Genomic DNA, 20,047 nt, shown 5'->3' on the forward strand with positions numbered 1-20,047 from the left:
ACAGTGACAATATTCTGCCGGATTTTCAAAGATCATGCTCGCCGTTGATAGACAATGTCAGAGAGCTATTTATGAAATAGAAAACTATTGCGCTGCATTGTAATGGAAGGTGGCCCTAATATTTGGCTACCCCAATTATTAGCGCAGTCAAGAATCATATTTTATCATTTCAGTTTCGTAGGCCTAAGCAAAGCATCACCATAGGTACCCAGTGACCACTAGGGGGCACAAATAGCAGCTAAGTCAAAACAATAGTGTACATAGTTTTTTTGAAGAACACCATAACTTGGAAAAAAAAAGTTGGATTAAAGTTCACCATTATTTGCATGACAATTTGTTGCTTATTTTATTTTTATTTTGTGTCGTCTACTTGATGTCTATCGTGTACTGTGTCTCGTCACCGTGGGATAGAGGAAACGGAATTTCGGTTTCTTTGTGTGTCTTGACATATGAACAATAAAGCTGACTTTGACTTTGACTTTAATGTTCCTTTTAAAGATGCATTTACATATATCAAAGTGATTGTATTTGCTCTTGCTCTATATCTTTCTGGCAGTTGTCATGTGGCAGACCTCAGGACCAGCAGGCCTCTCACCTAGCAAGTCTGCAGTTAGTAGGGGTGTAAATCGCGGTTTTTGTCACGATACGATATCATATCGATACAAAGAACTACGATACGATATTTGCCGATATCTTAAAGCCTGCTGCGATTCATTCACGATATATCACGATATAGTGCTCTACGATCGATATTTTTTTTAAAATAAAAAATATAGAATATCTTGATTTATAACAATTCATACGCAAAATCAACAAGGTACTGCAAACTCTTTATTTAGGAAATTACAAGAGTATTGTAGTATACAAAGTGCTTATTTTAACACTGAACTTTGATGTCGTGTTTTTTCTTTAAATGTGCATCAAGATTTGTGCTCCCTGAATTTTTGATCACCGCATGGCAGGATTTACAAACAGCAAGTGTCTTGTCCGTTGAGTCATCTTTTCTTTGGAATCCAAAGTGCTTCCAAAGAATGACTTGAAGCCTAAAGGGGAGGAGATTTCCTCGTCTTTTTGGACACTAGCCATAGCACCAGCCCAGGAGCCGCGTACTAGTTGTCGACTCCCCTTTCACGTGCCTGCTCTGCTCACAACGCAACACGCCGCTCACTGCTGAAAGAGGAAGTAAGCAACAATGAACTGGATTTCAAAATAAAGTCGCGTCTAATGCCCGAAGTCAAACACGGCGATATAAATCGATGTTTACGTTTAGCATCGATGCCAATAAATCGTAGAGCATCATATCGATTAATCGATGTGTATCGATGAATCGTTACACCCCTAGCAGTTAGGGGTGGGGTGATATGTTGTTATTTGTTTTCTTTCTTGCTTTGATGACTTGTATCTAGCCAGAGATGTTGGCAGACAGTCATGGAATAAAAACAGGTTCTTCACTTCAGCCACAGTCATTCTTTTAGGCCTCAATATTCCATCTAGTGCTTTACATGGTATGTGAATCAACCAGTCAATTCTTACATTGTATTTTTCATATTTATGACTTATTCTCGTTCCTTAAGTAGAAACTTAACTAGGAATTATTATTATTATATCAGTATGTGTAAGAAATGGAGTGCCCCAAAATCAAATTTTGCTGAGTATGGCTAGTATGATGCAATACATTTCTGCCACTGGTTGGTGTCAAATACAACATACCAAATGAAAGATGCTGTGTGACGGAAAAGCGATAAAAATGATCAAAAGGCACTTAAACAAGGCCATTAAATTTACAGACCACGTGTTGTAATAACAGTAACAAAATAATTCTGCTATTCTGGAAATCTTATGGTATTCTGGAAATAGAATATGTGCCGATTTCTGAAGGGTATCTATTTGTTTTCTTTCCAGAAATAAAAACACGACACAGTAATGTCTTAAAACAATTATGTATTGAATGATGGCTTACAACTTCATTGCAAGAAGGTACCTCATCCACTCTTAACATTGAATAGCATGACGTGAGTTCTTCTTGACACATGGTTGACTTTCAAGGGATTTTGCAACAAACCTTCAATGTCTTGTCATTATCATCTCCATATCCACTGCTGGGTGAAGTATTACATTTTTGAGGACCAATTCCATCCATTATCTGTACTGCTCATCCTCGATCTATTCTTCATTCATTTAGTGACTATTGTCAGTTTCAATAAAAAAACATAATGAGTAAATATTGTTTCACAAAAAGCTTTGCTTTTGTAAATAACATGGTTAGAAGCCCAGACGCTCTTTAATCACAGCTTTTTACCAGGCATTACTCCTCTGAGGATAATTCACGGGGTACGTAGATGATATGTCACAAAATGATTTAAATATTTATATGACAGCAATGTTAAGAGGGAAGCTAATGATTTGTTGTTAGAGTGGATTCATGATGAAATTGTGCACCAAATGTATCAGCTGCACCATGCATGGACTTCACTATAGTAAAAAGACGGATAAAATGTTGCTGTGCAAGAACAACACAAAAACACAGCTTACTACCCCTTTGCCATGTGACCTAAATGAAATATTTGCATGCAAAACTGAGATTTTCATGAGAATAACCGCCTTGTTAAATACATTTCTTTTTCTGCCGCTTGCCCATGTTTCACCACAAAACCCCCCAGCATAACTATACATTATTTTATGCAAAAAAAAAAAAAAAAAAGAGACGGAATGAAGACCAGAAAACATTTTAGCTGCTCAAGAAATATAGAGCGCAAAGTCTAATGTTTTCCAAAACGCCAGCCATTCACATCACACCGGTAGTTTCAATCTGAGATTTTTGATTCATCTGTACACAGAATTTAACCGCAACAACCGCTTCCTGAGAAAGTTGCCATTCCATATTCTTACAACTTTAACAGGTCACATAAATTAATCCCGAAAAGACATATTGTATTTGTTTGTCAGAATCACAGACACAGAGGAGGAAAACTGTTTGAAGAAAGACTACCCTGAGAGAATGCCTTAAATGAGGGTGAGCTTGTTAGACCAGCACTGGCATGGATGGGTTTGGTTTATTAAACCTCTACACTCTAATTCGAATCAGCACAGTTTGCTCCAAGAATTTAAGATGTTATTCAGAGTAATTGTGTAATATAGTTCTCTACATAATACAATCCAAGTCTTCTGACCTGTGAAGACATGTGCAAGTGTTTACTACCAACTTCAATAATACAGTCGAGGCAAAGACTTGCAGACACTAAGGATAACGTTGATATTTGACTTTTTTTTTGAGTCCTCACAATTATCAAAATCTAAGTGCTGTAAGTAGTTCATACACAGGGTATTGAATATCTAATTATGGTTCAGAGTATCAAATAGAAGCAAAATACATTTAAAAAAAAAACATTTTGCAAGCATGACCAAAAAAAAAAAAAAAAATCGACTCACAAAATACAAGTGGGCAAATATAACATACGGGGATAACTGTAACTGTGTGCGTCCCAGGATAAAATGTGCGAAGAATTTTTTCCCCCAGATTAATGAGGTCATACCAAAATGATCATGCTCTCTGTAGTGTCATAACATGCGTTAGAGGTTGTGGTGTTTCATCAAGTATACATTATTACTCAAGCTACAGTACAAGATCCATTTTGAGAAAGTGCACTCCATCAGTCAGGTGTTGGCTGTGAGGAGGATCAATGACAAATAAATGAGCTCCTTCCATTAAAACAAAACAAAACTTGATACTTGTTTGCATGTCAAATACACAAATAAGTCAAATAAGTTGTTCCCCTCCATTTAGTCATGCCAGCGTGCGTCATGTTCATGTATGGCACATGTCAGGAAAGTTCCAGGACCGGTGTCACAAAAGACATTTCTCAGCTGCCGCGTCTTCCACCGATACATCTTCAAAACGAGTCTTTACATTTCTTTGGGTGCTCCTGGTTGCCTTGTGAGGCGTGTTGTCAAGGAGAAGCAACCACAAGCTGTCCAGCCACAACTCCAGCCTTTTTTCTGAGTGAGGATGTCGCGGTAGACATACACTGGCTAATCTCGCCTAGGAGGAAGAGAAAATTCATAGCCTGCATTTTGGATGGACTATATATCTTTTGCGACACTAGTCCCTTAACATTTCTAACCCACCTTGTATGAGGATTAAGCACAGGGTCCTGGCATGGTGTGCATTTAGGTAATCTGAGGTCAACCTTGTCTCGTGTGTCTTGGACACTTATACATCTGATAAAGTGTGTCATGGATGGACAAAGAGGGCATTGTAAAGAAATAATTGTGTAAACTGTGCTTGTGCGTAGTGGATGTCAAACTGGCTACCCTAAGCACCTCAGCAATAATCTCAACAGTCGTTTGAAGAAAAAGGGGAAAAGAAAATAGTCAAAAGTACTCGACTCATTACATTTGTCACTTCCTTTGTTGTTTTTTTGAGGTTTTCAACATTTTTCTCTCGTTTTCACTCAAGTAAAAGCAGCGCACAGGAGGACTAACTACAGAGAATAACAGGGTCAAGTGAGTACCATGCTACATCAGGTTTCCAGAAGGCTATTGCAGACAATTCTACATCATGTACAACCACATTTTATACGTGTGTTACAAATAGTTTAAAACATCGCTAAGGAATTAATTACAAGGTATTGAATATTTAGAGTCTTTAGGGACTATTTCTCAGTCAGTGAAAGGATTACATGTTGCTTGACTTATCAGTCCAGTCTTAAAGACAAAATTTGAAAAATTGCTATTCAAAAAGTAGCAAATTTGGTCAATGTATCTTTTCAAATAGTTATAGTGCTTTTAATGGCTTTAAGACAGGGGTCTTTTTAATCTCACCCAGTGGCAATCTACAGGATTTCAGCGTACATCTTTATGACACCATAGCTGCGAAAGTCTCCACGTCAAGTCCAGTAGGTAAAAGGACAGCTTGCTGTCATACATAGCTCAAAGTAGTACGCATTAAAAAAGAATGAAAACAAACACATATTTAGAAACGTTTTCGTCCCCCACATTCAGGTCTTGTGGGGAATTTAGCATAATGTTTGTTTCCATTTTCAACAAGTTTTCACTTGGGAAGGGCAGGACTTTCAGGAGCCAGGCTCCATTGCAAGTCTTCAGGGAAGCTTTTATTTGTTATGCTGCAGCACAATCAAAAGCTCAACAGCAGCACTACAAACAAGTGAGCGGAGACCTAAAACTCCCATTCCAGTGTTTCCTCTCGATTGGCTGCTCTCTCTAACCTGTGGATGATATTATTGAGGTTTGCCATCTTCTCATTGCGTCTCTGAGTGCTTCTGTTGATCTTGGGGCTTTGGAAAGGTGGGGGCGCATTCGGGTCCAGGCTGTGACTGGTGCTTGTTGAGGGCGGGTTGGGCAGCGAGGGGGATATTGGAGCAGAGGAAGAGGGCACAGGAGAGACTGACATCATGAGACCTGGCGAGGACGCAGCAGAGGGCGAGTTGAGGGAGACCTCCAAGCTGCTGCGGCAGGCTTCCGACGAAGCCTTGAAGCTGACCGGGTCAACGGGCGACTTTCCAGAGTTTTCCCCCTCGTGCCTGGACTGATTCACTCTCTGGGGGGCATCGAGAGAGGTGGTGCTAGTGTACACGGCAGCCTGACTGCTCAGCCCCTCTTCCTGCCCCGCGGTCTGGCCGGCTAAGAGGGGCCCATGACAGCCAACGGCGGGGTCCTCGTGTTCACTTTTAAACGGTGGGAATTGCACAGCAGTGGAAAAACACTGAGCTCTCGTTTGTCTCACGGAGCCCTCTTCCCCCACCTCCGCCACGATCTTTCCGTCCGCTGCCTCCTGTTTGATGTGAGGAAGTGCAGCGTTGCTGAGAGGAAGGCTGGAGTGGTTGTGTCCTGAGGGCTGCTGCAGCCTCCTCTCCTCGCCGTCAGAGCGAGGGCTCCTTGTTAGTGAAGGCGAGTAGCTGTGATGCTCAGCATCGGTGTCGTTGTCCGGCAGACCCTCCATCAGCACTTCACGTCTCATCCTAGACCTGCATAAAACACCGCAATTAGACTGGAAATGTTTCCCTTGCTGACAATTTGGGTCTTAAAATGAAAAGGTTTGGGAAGCCTACTAGGAAAAATAATAGCAAACAAACAAACAGCATTGATCAGCAAGTTTTTGCACCGAGCAGGACAGATTCTTTTTGTTGCCTGGCTGGTAGCTGGTGAAATCAGAAAGACTCCAGCTTGTCAATCTGGGCTGTTTTATTTGTTTTGCTGGCGACGCCAAGCAAAACACAACAAAGCCATGCAGGGCTTTGCTTTTTTTTCTTCAAACAGAGAAAGACCTTTTCAACAGACACGATCCAAAATCTTGCAAATCCATATTTTTGGCCTGCTTTCCTACATCCGCTTGTGTAGTTATGACAAGTACATGAAAATAGTTGCATTGACTGGCCTGTAGTTGTGAAACCAGTTGATAACAGTGTTGGTTTTGAGATGGAGCTGGGCAGCTAGCATCTCAATGGTATTCTGAGAAGGGTATGGCTCCAAGAGGTAGACCTTCCTCAGGGCTTCTTTCTCCTCGGCTCCCAACACCACCCGAGGCTTCTTCACCTGACCATAGGAACACAGGTCCAGCGAGGCTAAGGCTGGACTCACACACTCGGAGCGAGTACTGGGTGAGTCACTATCTGAGCCTGTACTCAGTAACCCATAACGCCTCTTCAGGTAAGCTGCGATGGAAACAGATAGAGAACATCAACAAAAAGAAACATCATCATGACATAATGGAGATAAGGCAAAAATAGGTAACCTTTCTTTTCCATCTTCTTCATAGCCCTCAACTTTTCCACATTGTGGGGATCATTGAGCCACAGTTGCATGCGCACAAATGGCTCTCTTCCTTTGAGGCTAAGTTTGTGCCAGGGTTTGGGCCGAGACAGCAGGTCAGACACAGAGCCTTGAGTGAGACCCAGAATTGTCTCCCCAAAGAGACGCTGGCCTGTAGGGAAACATACATACATATCTTTGATAACTGCAGTACGTTGGATGAGCTGACTATCTAATAGACTCACCTAGGTTATTGTCTGTTAACACCTCTTTTACTTTTTTCGTGATGGCGTAGGTGTCCAGCTCAGAGGACATGGCTACCAGCTCCTGGATGCCAAGTGGGTTGGCGGGATGATGTAAGGCTATGAGGCTGGAGGTTGACTTCCCGCCCTCGGGCTGGGGAGGCAGCCCCAGGACCAGACTCTCAGGCTGCTGGTTCTCCTTGCTGCTCTCCAGAGAGAGGCTCACCGGTTCAACCAGTGGACTCGGCTGACCCTCTGCTGGACTCAAGGGTGGGGACGGTGAAGACTGCGTGATGACTGGACTTTTATCTGAGGCTGATAGACAGCAGATGTAAAAAGAACAGTTATTCAAAGGTGCCAAATATTCCGATTTGTCCGTAGTTTGTTACAGCCAATTGCCATATATTTCGGCGTTATGGCTAAGTCGAAAATGTTCCGGAGATCTGCGACAGAGAAGGTATCGCACGTGTAGTCCAAAGTATTGTGGCAAATGGTTGGTGGACAATATTTAGACTACAAACTAAGTGCGTTTTTGTTGAAGATGTCATCATGTTTTCAAGCGAGTGTAACGACTCACTTATCATCGCCCCGTGGCGGCAAATAAGATACACTTCACACAACATTCCTTTTCACAAAAGGAGAACAAGTAGTAATAAACCGGAGAGGACTGCTAAGCCATAGTCAAAAGTAGTCTTGAGATGCCAAAATAAGTGCTTGGTGGAAAAGTGAAATTCTCACTGAATTATTGAGAAAACCACACGCACAGGGAGTAACCAGTAACAGTAAATTAATGTGTCTGGAAATAGAATATAATACACAGACACTTGCAAAACTGACGGAGATAAATGATTACATATGTCATCCAAGGGGAGGGGCATCATAACTGAAAAGTACTTCCATACATAATATATTAAATATTTATAATATCAGTGATGTTAATTATGACATTACCAGGGAGGTATTTTGATGTCTTTTGGGTATTCTCAAGTGGGCCTGAAAATGTCTACCGCTGATTGAGGTGGTTGTTCCAATCCACATCATCATGCTTCGTTTTGCATTTGGCTTTTGAGATACACACAATAAATGTTTACTTAACTCTAAAACAACAACTGTGGGTAACTAAAGGACCATACTACACATAACAAAATCAAAATGCTCCCGACAAACAATACACAATGTCTCTGATAGCTGATGATATGGGCACATGCACAAGAGCTGTTCCATTGAAACCGGTCTTTGAATGCAGACTTACCTTGACCCTGGTGCGGGGCCTGGTTGAGGGTCTGACCTAGCTGGTCAAGTAACCAGAGTTGCATGCGGATGAAGGGTTCTCTGCCTTTCTGAGTCAGCTTGCTCCAGGGTTTGGGCCGTGATAGCATGTCACTCACGCTCCCCTGAGAAAGCCCAAGCACCTGTCCAACATATACTTTTTTTTATATATGACTCCACACACTGTATGAAAGAGTAAAGGTGCCAATTGTGTATGTCACGCATCGTTTAAAAGCGATGCAGCTCCAAAAGCAGCCACTAGAGGTCAGCACAACACCATAAATATGGAAAAAGAGCTTTCTAATTAGGCCATCAAACTTGGAATCAAAGTAGGAACCATTGAATAAAAAACATCAAACATTTAAAATGAGAGCAACAATCAATAAAGGGGTTTGTACTAACGGGCCAAATTCAAGTTGAGGGTTGAGAAAAGTTTTTTTTTTTTTAAACAGTGATGTCTTATAATGATCTAATTTGCCACATTCGTAATCAAAGACTGAATAACATATTTGATTGGTGTTTGGGGCCAGATGAGTGAACATGTGCATATTTTATTAAAGTAAAAGATTTGCAAATGGTACAAGCGTGGGGAAAAATAAAATCTTCATTTCAAAAATCTATCCATTTGCAGCAACAATAAAAGTATAACAATGTAAGTCTTGCTTAGACCGTAAAGTAAATCAAAACAGCTTTTTAAAACCGTTCCACGTGAGTAAATCTGCGAGCAAGCGAACAATCGAGCAGCTAAAATGTATGTGAAAAGAATATACGATTAATGATTTATGTGAACTGACCTTTTCACCAAAGATCCTCTGGCAGATGCCATTCTTTGCCAGCTTCTCCTTTACTTGCCTGGTCAACTCGATGGTATCCACTTCCCGGTACATGTACAACTCGTACTGTTCTGGAGTCAGCGGTGGGACGGTGGGCTTCAAAGCTCGTGGAATGTACGCTGGATAGTAAGAAAGGCGGCCGGGACTAGGGCCCGGGGACTCGCCACTGACTGAGGTGTCAGACTCCACCTTCACCTCCATGGGCCGGCCCAGCCCGAGCTCTTCTTCAGCCGCAGAGGCCTCTTCGCTGAGACACTCACCGTTCTCCAGGCGAGGCCAGGGCCGGGTCAATATGGAGGGACCGGAAGAGGAGGAAGACACGGAGGGGGAAATGGAGTTAAAGGGCCGGGAGCTTCCCACCCCGAAGCCCATCGACCCCCGCTCCTGGGACCAGTGCTGGTCAAAGTAAGTGCCAACCTCTCCGATCTCTGATTTGACTTTGCGGATGATATTTTGAACAAAGACAGCTGGGGAGAGAACGCTGAGGGGTGTCTGGGGACTGCTGATGGAATTGGCCATGCAAACAGTAACGCAGCCCCCCTCCTCTTGTTTAATGGAGATGGGCAAAGGCAGGCCTTTGGATCGCTCATGGGGCCCCAGACGTTCCACTTGGACTCCTGTGCCAACTGTCGAGACTCTTGCGCAGCCTTCCATATCCATCAAGACCTGTTGCTGGGACTCCATTTCCCTCCTAGCCTGCTGTAGGATGTTCTTAATGGTTTCGTCAGAGCTGTTGCCTGCCCCGTTACTGCTTCTGCCCAAGGAGGTGTTCACGGGTGTTTTGCAGTCCCCTGAAGAAGAAAGGCAGTCGTTGAGACGATGATACAAACTTGATCACTGCATTTTCGCTAAGATAGGTGAAATAATGAGTATAAAGCCTGATTTGTGGTTCCAGACTCACCTCCCCTCTGGGATTGGATCTCCTTCTTGGCCTGCTCCAGGATATTCCTGATGGCGTCGTCTGACCCAGTTTCTGGAGTTCGGATGCGTGGAGTGATGCTCCCTGCCATAAGGGGTGGGAGGAGAGACAGCAGAAAGGAGGGGTGAGTGGGATGGTTGATCAGAGAGCAGTTTCAAGGCTTTACTTTTGACTGGTAGATCAATGGCTGCCTTTGAGTGTGTGCTGTCTGAAGGTTCTGTATACGGGAAGCTCAACTTTCAAAAGCTATGAATCTAGGGAGAAAACAAAGTTGAAAAGCAAGACTACAAACATGGCACAAGAAGTCAAGGATGAGGTCCAAGTTGGTTTTAAGTATAATAAGCCACCAATTGACATTTTGGGTATAGTGGCTGGAATCTATCTTGCAATCATTGAAATTATGTCGACTTCTGCCAGACAATAAGCAAATTATTTTTTTTAACGGAGCCAATCCTTGTTTTTATGTGGAAAATGCTTATTGTGGCATATTTCCACTTATTCAAGAATTTGGCGGGGGGGTTAAAAAAAATAGATCTATAAATTAACTGATGAATATTTTTAGATTCCATGACACTGTCAATTATTCTATAATTCTATAATTGAATAATCAGATTGCATTAAATCTTATGTAAATGTAATTAAATCAGCATTGCTGTTAAATGTACCCTATTAATTATTTACAGGTGAAATTATATATAGTTTACATATTGTTTAGACTGAACATACAGTATCACATGGTGCAAATTCTAATCTTTTTAGATGGTTACATTGATCACCTATTATTTCACGTCTCAGGAGCTCTAAGAGTTATAAGGGTTGGTCATGTCTGATTTGGTCTCCTGATATTCTGGGACTGGGCTAACCCACAAATACTGAATCTGTGTGTAACTGACAGCCATTGCCATGCAGTGCGTGTGTGTGTGTTCCTTAAACAACATGCTAACAAACAACGTGTTTCTGTTCATTATGTGGTGTCTTCCACTCACCTCTTTGGCGGACCTGGATGGTCCTGAGTGCCAGGATGTTCTGCTCATCAGAAAGGAACTGCTTCATTTTAATGAAGGGCTCTTTGCCTTTCACAGTCAACTTTCTCCAGGGTTTGGGCCTGGCCAGGATCTCACTGACTGAGCCTTGCGAGAGGCCAAGCACATAGTGGCCAAACACACGCTGGCCGATGTTATGCTTCAGCAGCTGCTCCTTCACCTGGAACGCGATCTCCGCTGTGTCGACTTGGTCGTCGTCCCCTGCGGTCGAGCCACCACTTTCGGACTGGTCACTAGGCAAGCCTGCGTCACTGCTGCCGGACCCTTGAGTGGCTGACATGAGGGCCACCTTGGCTGCGTAGAGTGCAGTGGGAAAAGCCATATGGCCTTCCTTTTTAAAATGTGGGGAGAGAAGATGCTTGTGGAGGAGGTGGTCTCCTGAAAGCCGGTCACCAGAACACGGTGACACGGAGAAGGGACGAGGCAGATCGTGGCTGGAGGACGACCCATTCAGTGTGGGAGGACCAGGACTGGGGGAGGCGTGACCACCATCCACTTGAGAGCATGACGAGTTGGAGCCGGGCGGCCTGCCTGTCTCGCGGGCTCCATCCTCCGACTGGTCATCATCTACAGATTGACAGTGACATGTTCTGCTTTTATTGTATACCGTAGTACGTACATCTCATTATAACAATCTAACATAAATTGCTAAAAATGGCTTATACGTTTTTTAATGGCCCAAAAATGTTTTCAACCATCTTACAATTATGCATTTTTATGAGCTAGGTCATTTTTCAAGAAGGTTTTCTTAGCTAAAAAGTCATTCTACATTTTACAGCATAGACAACTTAAATATTGTTGACTGTAGACATTAGTCAAAAGCAAAAATTATTTGACTTATTGAAAAGGTTATTGATTTTTGTTATTTTAAATATGAGTGACTTCTAAAATTGTATAATATCAGATGTAAATTACATTTTATATTCATGATTCCCTGTCGTAGTACTTGTAATTTTTAGTGGTTGTAATTCTGATGTTTGGGAATTGACAAGATGTAAAAAAAAAAAAAAAAAGGTTAATAACGTATTGACCATAGAATAAATTAAATATCTAAAAAGAAAAATCGATTTAACCAGTTCAGGAAAGTGTTCAATCTTAATTTGTAGTTTCTTGTGCCCATGTGGTATTTCTAGAGTAGTTTGATTTTGCACTTTGCAGAGCAGAACAAGGTTGGCCAGTGGTCACCTCTGGTTTGCTCGCTATGAAAAAACTAATTATTTAAACAGGCACGTTAAAAGGCACATTTACCAGTGCTGTGCGATAGTCTGGCCTTTTCCATCAGATATTTGCGAGAGGGAAGAAACGCCTCTTTCTCCAGTAGAAGTGCCTCTGTGGCCTTGGCAGAATCCTGTACACACAAACAGATCGAGCAAAACTGGAATTAGGTGAAGTTTTAAAATAATAGAAAGACAACAAAAAGTGTTTGCTAAGGCTGAGCGGAATATGTGCAAAAGAACCCATACCTGGGATGAGCTGCCATTTGCAGAGGACAGCTTCATTACCTTTAAGATACTATGGGCAGAGACACAATAACTTCATTAATTCATTCATTTATCCAATAAGCAATGATGTGCATTTGCTCCACAATAAATTGTCACCTGAGTTCAGTTTTAATCTCTTCATAATCCATTTGGGATTTCAGTTTAGCTTCTAATCTCTGAAAAGAAACAAAAAAAGATTTTATTACTATAAATATAAATAAATAATCAGCAGGACAATCATTTAACATGTCAGTGCCGCTTACCTCGATAGCTTCGGTCTTGTAGGCCAACTGTCTTTCTAGCTCTACGATTTGATTGGCTGAGGTCTCTTGAACCTCCTGTAGGGCGAACTGAAGGCGCTGAATATTTTCAAGAAGACGAATGATTTCACGGTCTTTCGCAAGCAGAGTGGCCTCCAGTTTGGAAGGCAACGCTTCGCATCGCTCATTGTTCTCCTGCCAAGTCGAGGTGATGTGAAAAAAAGGAGAGAGAAGCGGATACACATGATTAACAACGTCCATATTAGAATTTGCATTGGAAATCATGGAAGTATTGTCTCCATTCAAGTCAAACTGGACTAGCTCCACCGATGGTGACTCCGGGAAGCATTCTTTTTCCACATTTTCTAGTTAGAGTAAAGAGTATTGATTCCCCCCTCCTCCAAATTCCCCAAACAACATATGACCCCAACAACATGAGCATAGGGATTTCTATATATCCAAGCATTGGAAATGGCTTTGTACCTGTTTACCAATCGATAGCTTGAGATCACATCATTTCTCACGTGTTCTTGAATTTTCTTGGATCTTGGCATGATCTGTTCATTTATTTAGATCCTATAGTCCATTTCACTTAGTCCCGAGATTGTCAACCGGTAGTCCGCGGCCCTGTAGTGGTCCGCGGCGGTATTTCAGGTGGGAAATAATTGTAACACTTTTAAAAATGAAATTGATTTATTATTTAGACTTGATTTACTTTCCAGCTAATTTTGCGAATGGTTTGCCCATCCAAATGACGTCAAATGTAGCTGAGATTCTCAAAATAGACATACAGATGCAAATAAATAGCCTGTATAGGTCTATCCTTTTACTTTTTACTTTTTCACTTAGGGCTAGATATGCTAAGGTTACACTTTGCTAATCACACAGTCATATCAAATGACAATAGCCTTGTGAGTGATGGGTAGTCAGTCCAGGTTTATTCGGCCTTTTGTTCCATAAATGTGAACTACAGAAACAGAATATAAAAAATGGATGAACCCATGTTCAGTTCTTTTAAGTGTTTTTTTTTTTGTTTATAGTGAAATAAAATACTGCACATTGTCAGAAACTAGAAAATAAAGTCAGACGAACAAGATGGAATTCTTACCTTACTAGTGCCATCTTGTTGTTGACAGCTCGCTGCAGAGGCATTTGGCCCAGTGACTAGCTGCTCCTTTAGCCTCTGCACTTCCTTCTGGGCCACTTCTGCTTTCTGTGAAAACATTTGGCTCGGTTACAGTTGTCAAGCATCTGGATGATAATAACAATATGATAAAGGGGGGAAAGAGAAGAGCCATCTGCTAGAATCGCTGCCAAGTACAGTGCAGTGTAGTCATCGGTTGATTCTGCTAATGCAGCTGTTGAGTCTGCTGACTTGATATTGTGTTTGCTGCTTTGTCACACCTTTCCAATTATTGATCCATTTTGAAAACGCAATCAGTAAAGACATTCAACAGAAGCCCAAGTAGTAGAAGAAAGGGGGCATCACCAGGAAACCAAAGCAATGAAAAAGAGTGGCGAGGAACCCCGGTGTTCAGAGCTCCGACATCAATCGAGCTCCGCGGTCTCCTCTGTTGAGTGCAGCCATGCTACTGTAGCGCACCCACCAACGGGGGTTTAGGATTACATTCTCTAATCACACGCTCAGGGGAAGGGAGGAGGGTTTGGGCAAGGGGGGGGCAGGACAGAGGGTGTCTTAATTAAAGCCAAGGCATGATTACGGACGAAAGTGATTACCCTAACAAAGGAACGTCTCAATCAGGGACGGGAACAACTTACCTGGTTTGCCTTCTCAAGTTTGGCCATGATGATGTTGACTTCTTCAATCCTGGGAAACACAAAAAACATGTCGTTAAGAATAATATTACATGCTCAAATCTGATTCTACGCATATTGTTAAATGTAGAAGAAAATTCATTTGGAGGATGCCAACAGTGTACTTAAGCTTGCCCAGATAGTGTCTGCCCTTGATTTTATTTAAATATGTTTTTCATATCACCAGTAATTACCAAATTGAGCTTACCTTGAAATCATTTAGCTGAATGAAAAAAGTCCTGCAAAATTTTCCCTGGTGACTAGAAATATATATTTCTCAATTTCGCATGAGCTTTTTGACCTGAACACATTCAACTACAGTACCAAACAGACTCATGAATGGATGATTTTCTTTATCATTAGCACTGGAAAATGATTAGAGAGATTTTAATTGCATGTTACATATAATAAAATGTAACCTCCAACTTGTCTCCCTATATCTGATAATTAGTCTCATTTAACCAGGATCTCAGCAGGGTTATTCATGAGGTTTGTTTGAAGTTCAGTTGTTTCTTTTGCAATGTGGAACCTGATTTTCAAAAGGTAGATAAGAATGGATTAATATCAAGGATCCTGCGAGGGAATTAACTATGCACAAGTCTGATGTTCCGACATATAATGGTGCTGCTAGCCAAAGATAGACTTTCTCAAAGATTTCATTGAATTGACCTAAAATGTATTCTTGTGCACAATTGAATGTTTGCAATTCTGACTTTTCAAGATTCTTTGAGGACCTACTATTTATAATTGCCTACTAAATCCAGTGCAATTATTAAGTGAAAAGTACACAACAAACAACATGGAGTTTGTTAGACCCAACAGCCATTCTCGGCATAAACAATCAGTGTTGTGCGGCAAAACCCCGGTTTGAGAAAGTAGCGGTTTTGTCAGGGTCCAAGAATAAGCTTGGGAAAGACAGAACTTGGCTGACAGCAAGCACTAACAGGTGTCAGCTCCACATTAAATGAACTTGTGCAGTGCAGAAAATGTTTTGTATTGATTGGCTGCTCAATTACTCAAGTTGGAGCAGACGCATAGTGGTTTGTACGTACAGAACCTGGCAGTGAGAGGAATAGAGGCAGGGCCAGAGTTTAGAGGCTTTTGTTCATGGAAGATGAGGGTCAGTAATGCTGCTGTCATCTGAAAGGAATGTGAACCCAGATAACAGTCCACGCACGTGAAATACTACCAACTATCTGCTGGACACCATAAAGAAAAAAAGTGCCCAGTCCAAGAAACTAGACGGCAGTGGGTCTTGAAACATCTGTACAATTGTGCCTTGGATTAAGCCTTGGAGAAAATCCATTAGCAGGAGCTGACTGTGCTCTGGAGCACAACCTGAACAAAAGAGTGTTTACTTTGAATGTCTATCGACATCCTTCATACAGGCTCAGATGCTTTTCAGGCAGGCATGCAGTGTATACGTAGCGTTCAAAAACCAAGACATTATAGCGGTTTTCTGAAGCAATCTTTAAATGGAGCAATTCTTCTTGAAGGCTGTCAAGGCTCCAACTGCCGGTGAAGGCAAACACAGAGCTCTCTCATCGACCTGCCTTAATGGCTGAGTCACTCTCTTGCACAGGCTGCTACAATGGCATTCCTCAGCTTTACACACCACGTGAATTTATGTCGGCAAAATAAAGTCGAACCGTTTCAGCTCTTAAATTGCTTCAATAACCTGCAGTCACGAAGGACACAGAAATGGCAGTCGGTGGGCTCCGCGTTGGATGAAAGGAGATTCCACACGGAAGTGACACATTAGAAGCAGATTATTTCTTACTTGTTTGTCATCTCTTGGTTATATTTACACCGCAGGTCCAGCAGCTCAGTCTGTGAAGTATCCAAAGCTGTAAAGAGGCAAATAGTGACAAGCGCATGTTAACTCTTTTTATTTTGTAACTCTTTTTACCCAATTTACTGGTATCCAGGCGCAAATATTTAACCATTATCTGCATAGTACTTTGATGGATTGTAATTTCCCATGTTGAGACACAGCTATTTTTAGTGTTAAGAGAAGTTGTTTAACCTTGCTAGATGTTTTAACACTCGAGGCCTCTGATACAATCGTTTCTGGACAAAAAAAATGGTGTCCATCTTATTTTAAGAAAACCATTCAGACATTGACAATCTCTGAAATAATTCTAACTAATAAACTTTAAATCTATGAACTTTGCGTTAATTATGTGCTGGCTTTTAACAGTTTTATTAATAAAAAAAGGCCATGGTCATGAAAATTAATTGGGATTTTGATAAAGTACCTACTTAATTAGCGTTTACTCTGTATTGAATCCAATAGTTAGTATTGCATACCACTAGCACGTAACTCCCACACATCGATACGTCATTAACCGACCGGTTGCATCTGCGAATGCGTCTAATCATAGATTCTTTTTTAACTTATCCTGTCTGCAGAAAAAAAGCCTATTTGTGATTTTTCTAGCAAGACAAAAATTGTATACGGTATGTCTAACATTAATTGTGCTCTTGCATCTTTTTGGTAATCAATGAACAACCTCTTTAATTTAGACAAGTCTAAACCAGATTTTAGCATGACGGATTGTAACACTGCAAACCATCCAAATATGAAACCTCGTGTTAAATAAATACCTGTTTGGGAGTATTAAATAAAAAAACAATTGTGTATCAAGGGATTGGCAAATGGAGTTATAAAGCTTATTTTGATGTGTAGGTGTAATTCATGTGGCTGGTGGGTGTAATTACTTTCTGTTTAAATGACTACTTTTATTAAGGAGTTACACACAATGCTGGTGCTCATAAATTAATATCTAATATTCATGTTTCATAAGTTGTAATTGACGTTATAGGATATGTGAGTATTTCAAGCACTCACATGCATGCAGAACCTTGATTTTCTCCTCTGCCTCTGACAGCTTGCCCGCCAAACTAACGCCAGCATTCTCCTCCTCCCTGAGAGAAGAAACCATGTGACACATTATCATTTGTGTACACAACTTTATGCCTCAACATGTAAAATGTTAATACCAGCGTAGCTCCATCAATAGACAAAAGAGCTGTTAAGTGCCATTCAAGCATTTTAAGAGAACCTTTGAAGATCCACCTCGGGTCATTTATTGAAATGAACATGTGGAGCACTTCAATTTCTCTTGTAAAATCTCATTCTCACTGGGAATATTATCAATGAGGAAGTCTCATCAAAGCTTTCATCAGTACTATTTGCTCCTAATCAATTGTTTTGTGTTGTTTTTGTAATACCCAAAGATGCCATCCATACGTTCTTCTCATTCTAAGTGTGAGAAGGTTATAATCCTCCAGGAAACAGTAAATCTCACTTTTCACGGACGACAAGGGACAATAAAACATTGTTTTTGCTGTATGCAAACACTTGAAAGGCAAACAGTTCACCCTCGCCCTCACTTGGATTATTAGACCACGATCTTGTGCTGTGAACATCTCAGTATGTTCCTGTGGTTCAAAGGCTTCCTGCAACCAACCACAAGGGTCATTAGGAGATGAAATCAGGAATCGAGTGACACATTAAGCAGCTGCTTTGAGTGCACAGGAGGCGGACGTGCTCTGATTCACATAGGGACAGCATTGAAGTTCTTACGCACTGCATCATAGGATACATTAACTTCTGAGACCACATCATCATTCCAGCCAGGAGTGTTTGCCGTTTCCTCAGCAACAATCGCATTCTTTGAATTGTACAGTGTCTCAAATATCATCCAACCTTTTCTGGCTCACAGTATTTGTCTGACATGACCCAGTTTGTGGGCTTGTGGAGCACCCCGTCGGATGTTGAAGTCAGTTATGCTGGGACACCGCAAGGGACTGACTGTCTTGTCTCAATTTCTGTTCACCTTTGACTTCCAAAGCAATTACGCAACATGCCACCTGCAGAAGTTCTCTAACAACACTGTGGTGGTGGAGTGTATTCAGGACAAACAGGAGGCAGGCAGATGGACAATTCAGAAATCATTCAGTCTTAACACGTGCAAAACTAGTTGTGGACTATCGGGATAATCGGACCCACCACTCAGTCTATTACCAGATGGTACAACAGTAAATGGGGCTTTATCAAGTATGCCTGATCACATTCAAGAACTCATTTAAAGACCGTAGTTTGTAATAGTTTTAAGATGAGCTTGCAAAATAAAATTGCCTTTCACAATCTTAAAATTTTTTTGATGGGTACCCTTCAGGTTGGTTCAAGTACAGGCAGCTACCGTACATTTTGTGTTTCTGAAAGATACATGATTATTGGCCGTCCTCACCCTTGTCCCTCAGTTTGGTCCTGGTAGATCTCCTGTGGAGAGTCTGGCGCTCCGGGTGCCGGCGTGCTATTGGGGGTCATGTCAGGCGCTGGAGAGGTCGAGTCAAAAGGGTCTCCAGTCTCTGCTGCGTTTGCAAAACCGTTGGCTGTGGGCTCTGTGTTGAATAATAAGGATATGAAGAAAATCGGAGAAAATGATTCACTTGTCGCGGAAATAACAGTATTTGAATGTGGCTTTCCTAACCAGGTATATATGAGTAACCAAACCATTGTTAGAAGCAGACAAATGTTTGTGTGTGCAAAAATAGGCAAAAAAAAAATTGTGTACACAGACAGACGTGGAAGCTGATTTGCACAGAGGATTGCGTCTGCCAAATGTGCACAATTTCTGTTCAGTTCATTTGGCACGTTCCGGGAGGAGTATGTGCAAATAGAATAATTTAGCACATACAATATAGTTTATCCTCCCTGAGACAAATTGCGGAGGTGAACTTTGTGTCTTTGAATACCATGTAAATGAGTGGTGACAGGGAAAATTGATCTTTACTACATTTTTTGAAACTATCACGACCAATTCGCTTTTCAGCAGTGTCATTTTGGAATATGTGGAGGATTTAAAGGAAAGTCAACCCCCAAATCTTCTTTGTAATAATATGTTCTGTGCAGCCCAACTAATCAACCATTCTGTTAGTGGAATATCAATTAAACAGGCAAAATCCACCTGTTTTTAGCCATCTCAGGGGGCAGCCATTTTGCAACTTGCTGTCAACTGAAAACGATATCACAGTTGCCAGGTCTCAGGTCACAACCAATCACGGCTCAGCTTCAGAAAACTGGTGAGCCGTAATTGGTTGACACCTGATTCCTGACCAACTGTGACGTCATTTTACCTAAACTCAAAACCATCTTTTAAATATAACTCTCCACGACATTAAGACCTATCGTCAACGACTTGAGCAATCTGTTGTAACGAGTGAACTCGCAATTAGCGCCTGCTATTTAGAATTTTAGTCCATCAGGCCCAAAGAGTTATCACCACCACCATCATTATCATTATTTTACTCATTTCTATTCTATTCTATTCTATTCTATTCTATTCTATTCTATTCTATTCTATTCTATTCTATTCTATTCTATTCTATTCTATTCTTTTGTTGCAGAA

At 41.4% G+C, this 20,047-nt stretch overlaps 1 protein-coding gene and 1 long non-coding RNA gene across 3 annotated transcripts in view; one reads left to right on the top strand and one right to left on the bottom strand.

The window, feature by feature from the left end:
• Positions 1-1,924: 1,924 nt before the first annotated feature.
• The window catches only part of cux2b (cut-like homeobox 2b), an 85,091-nt gene continuing 66,968 nt past the window's right edge, over positions 1,925-20,047 (bottom strand). Inside the window, exons 6-22 of the mRNA XM_061279392.1 lie at positions 18,887-19,040; positions 17,482-17,558; positions 16,411-16,477; positions 14,595-14,643; positions 13,924-14,028; positions 12,819-13,010; positions 12,673-12,731; positions 12,538-12,586; positions 12,323-12,422; positions 11,018-11,641; positions 10,014-10,115; positions 9,074-9,903; positions 8,263-8,422; positions 7,014-7,325; positions 6,752-6,940; positions 6,395-6,671; positions 1,925-5,984 (exon numbers count right to left, since the gene is read on the bottom strand). Coding sequence (XP_061135376.1) covers positions 5,177-5,984; positions 6,395-6,671; positions 6,752-6,940; positions 7,014-7,325; positions 8,263-8,422; positions 9,074-9,903; positions 10,014-10,115; positions 11,018-11,641; positions 12,323-12,422; positions 12,538-12,586; positions 12,673-12,731; positions 12,819-13,010; positions 13,924-14,028; positions 14,595-14,643; positions 16,411-16,477; positions 17,482-17,558; positions 18,887-19,040 — 4,154 coding nt within the window. The 3' untranslated portion in view covers positions 1,925-5,176. The remainder of the gene's footprint in view (positions 5,985-6,394; positions 6,672-6,751; positions 6,941-7,013; positions 7,326-8,262; positions 8,423-9,073; positions 9,904-10,013; positions 10,116-11,017; positions 11,642-12,322; positions 12,423-12,537; positions 12,587-12,672; positions 12,732-12,818; positions 13,011-13,923; positions 14,029-14,594; positions 14,644-16,410; positions 16,478-17,481; positions 17,559-18,886; positions 19,041-20,047) is intronic.
• Positions 4,433-11,731, top strand: LOC133154578 (uncharacterized). Of its 2 annotated transcripts, none has more exons than XR_009714494.1 (3): positions 4,433-4,503; positions 7,064-9,517; positions 10,008-11,731. It is a non-coding gene; the product is annotated as an uncharacterized LOC133154578 (long non-coding RNA). The 2 variants fall into 2 exon arrangements; XR_009714493.1 differs by lacking the exon at positions 4,433-4,503 and adding an exon at positions 6,497-6,617.

This window comes from Syngnathus typhle, linkage group LG5 (genome assembly GCF_033458585.1).
Source record: "Syngnathus typhle isolate RoL2023-S1 ecotype Sweden linkage group LG5, RoL_Styp_1.0, whole genome shotgun sequence".
NCBI classification, from domain to species: domain Eukaryota; kingdom Metazoa; phylum Chordata; class Actinopteri; order Syngnathiformes; family Syngnathidae; genus Syngnathus; species Syngnathus typhle.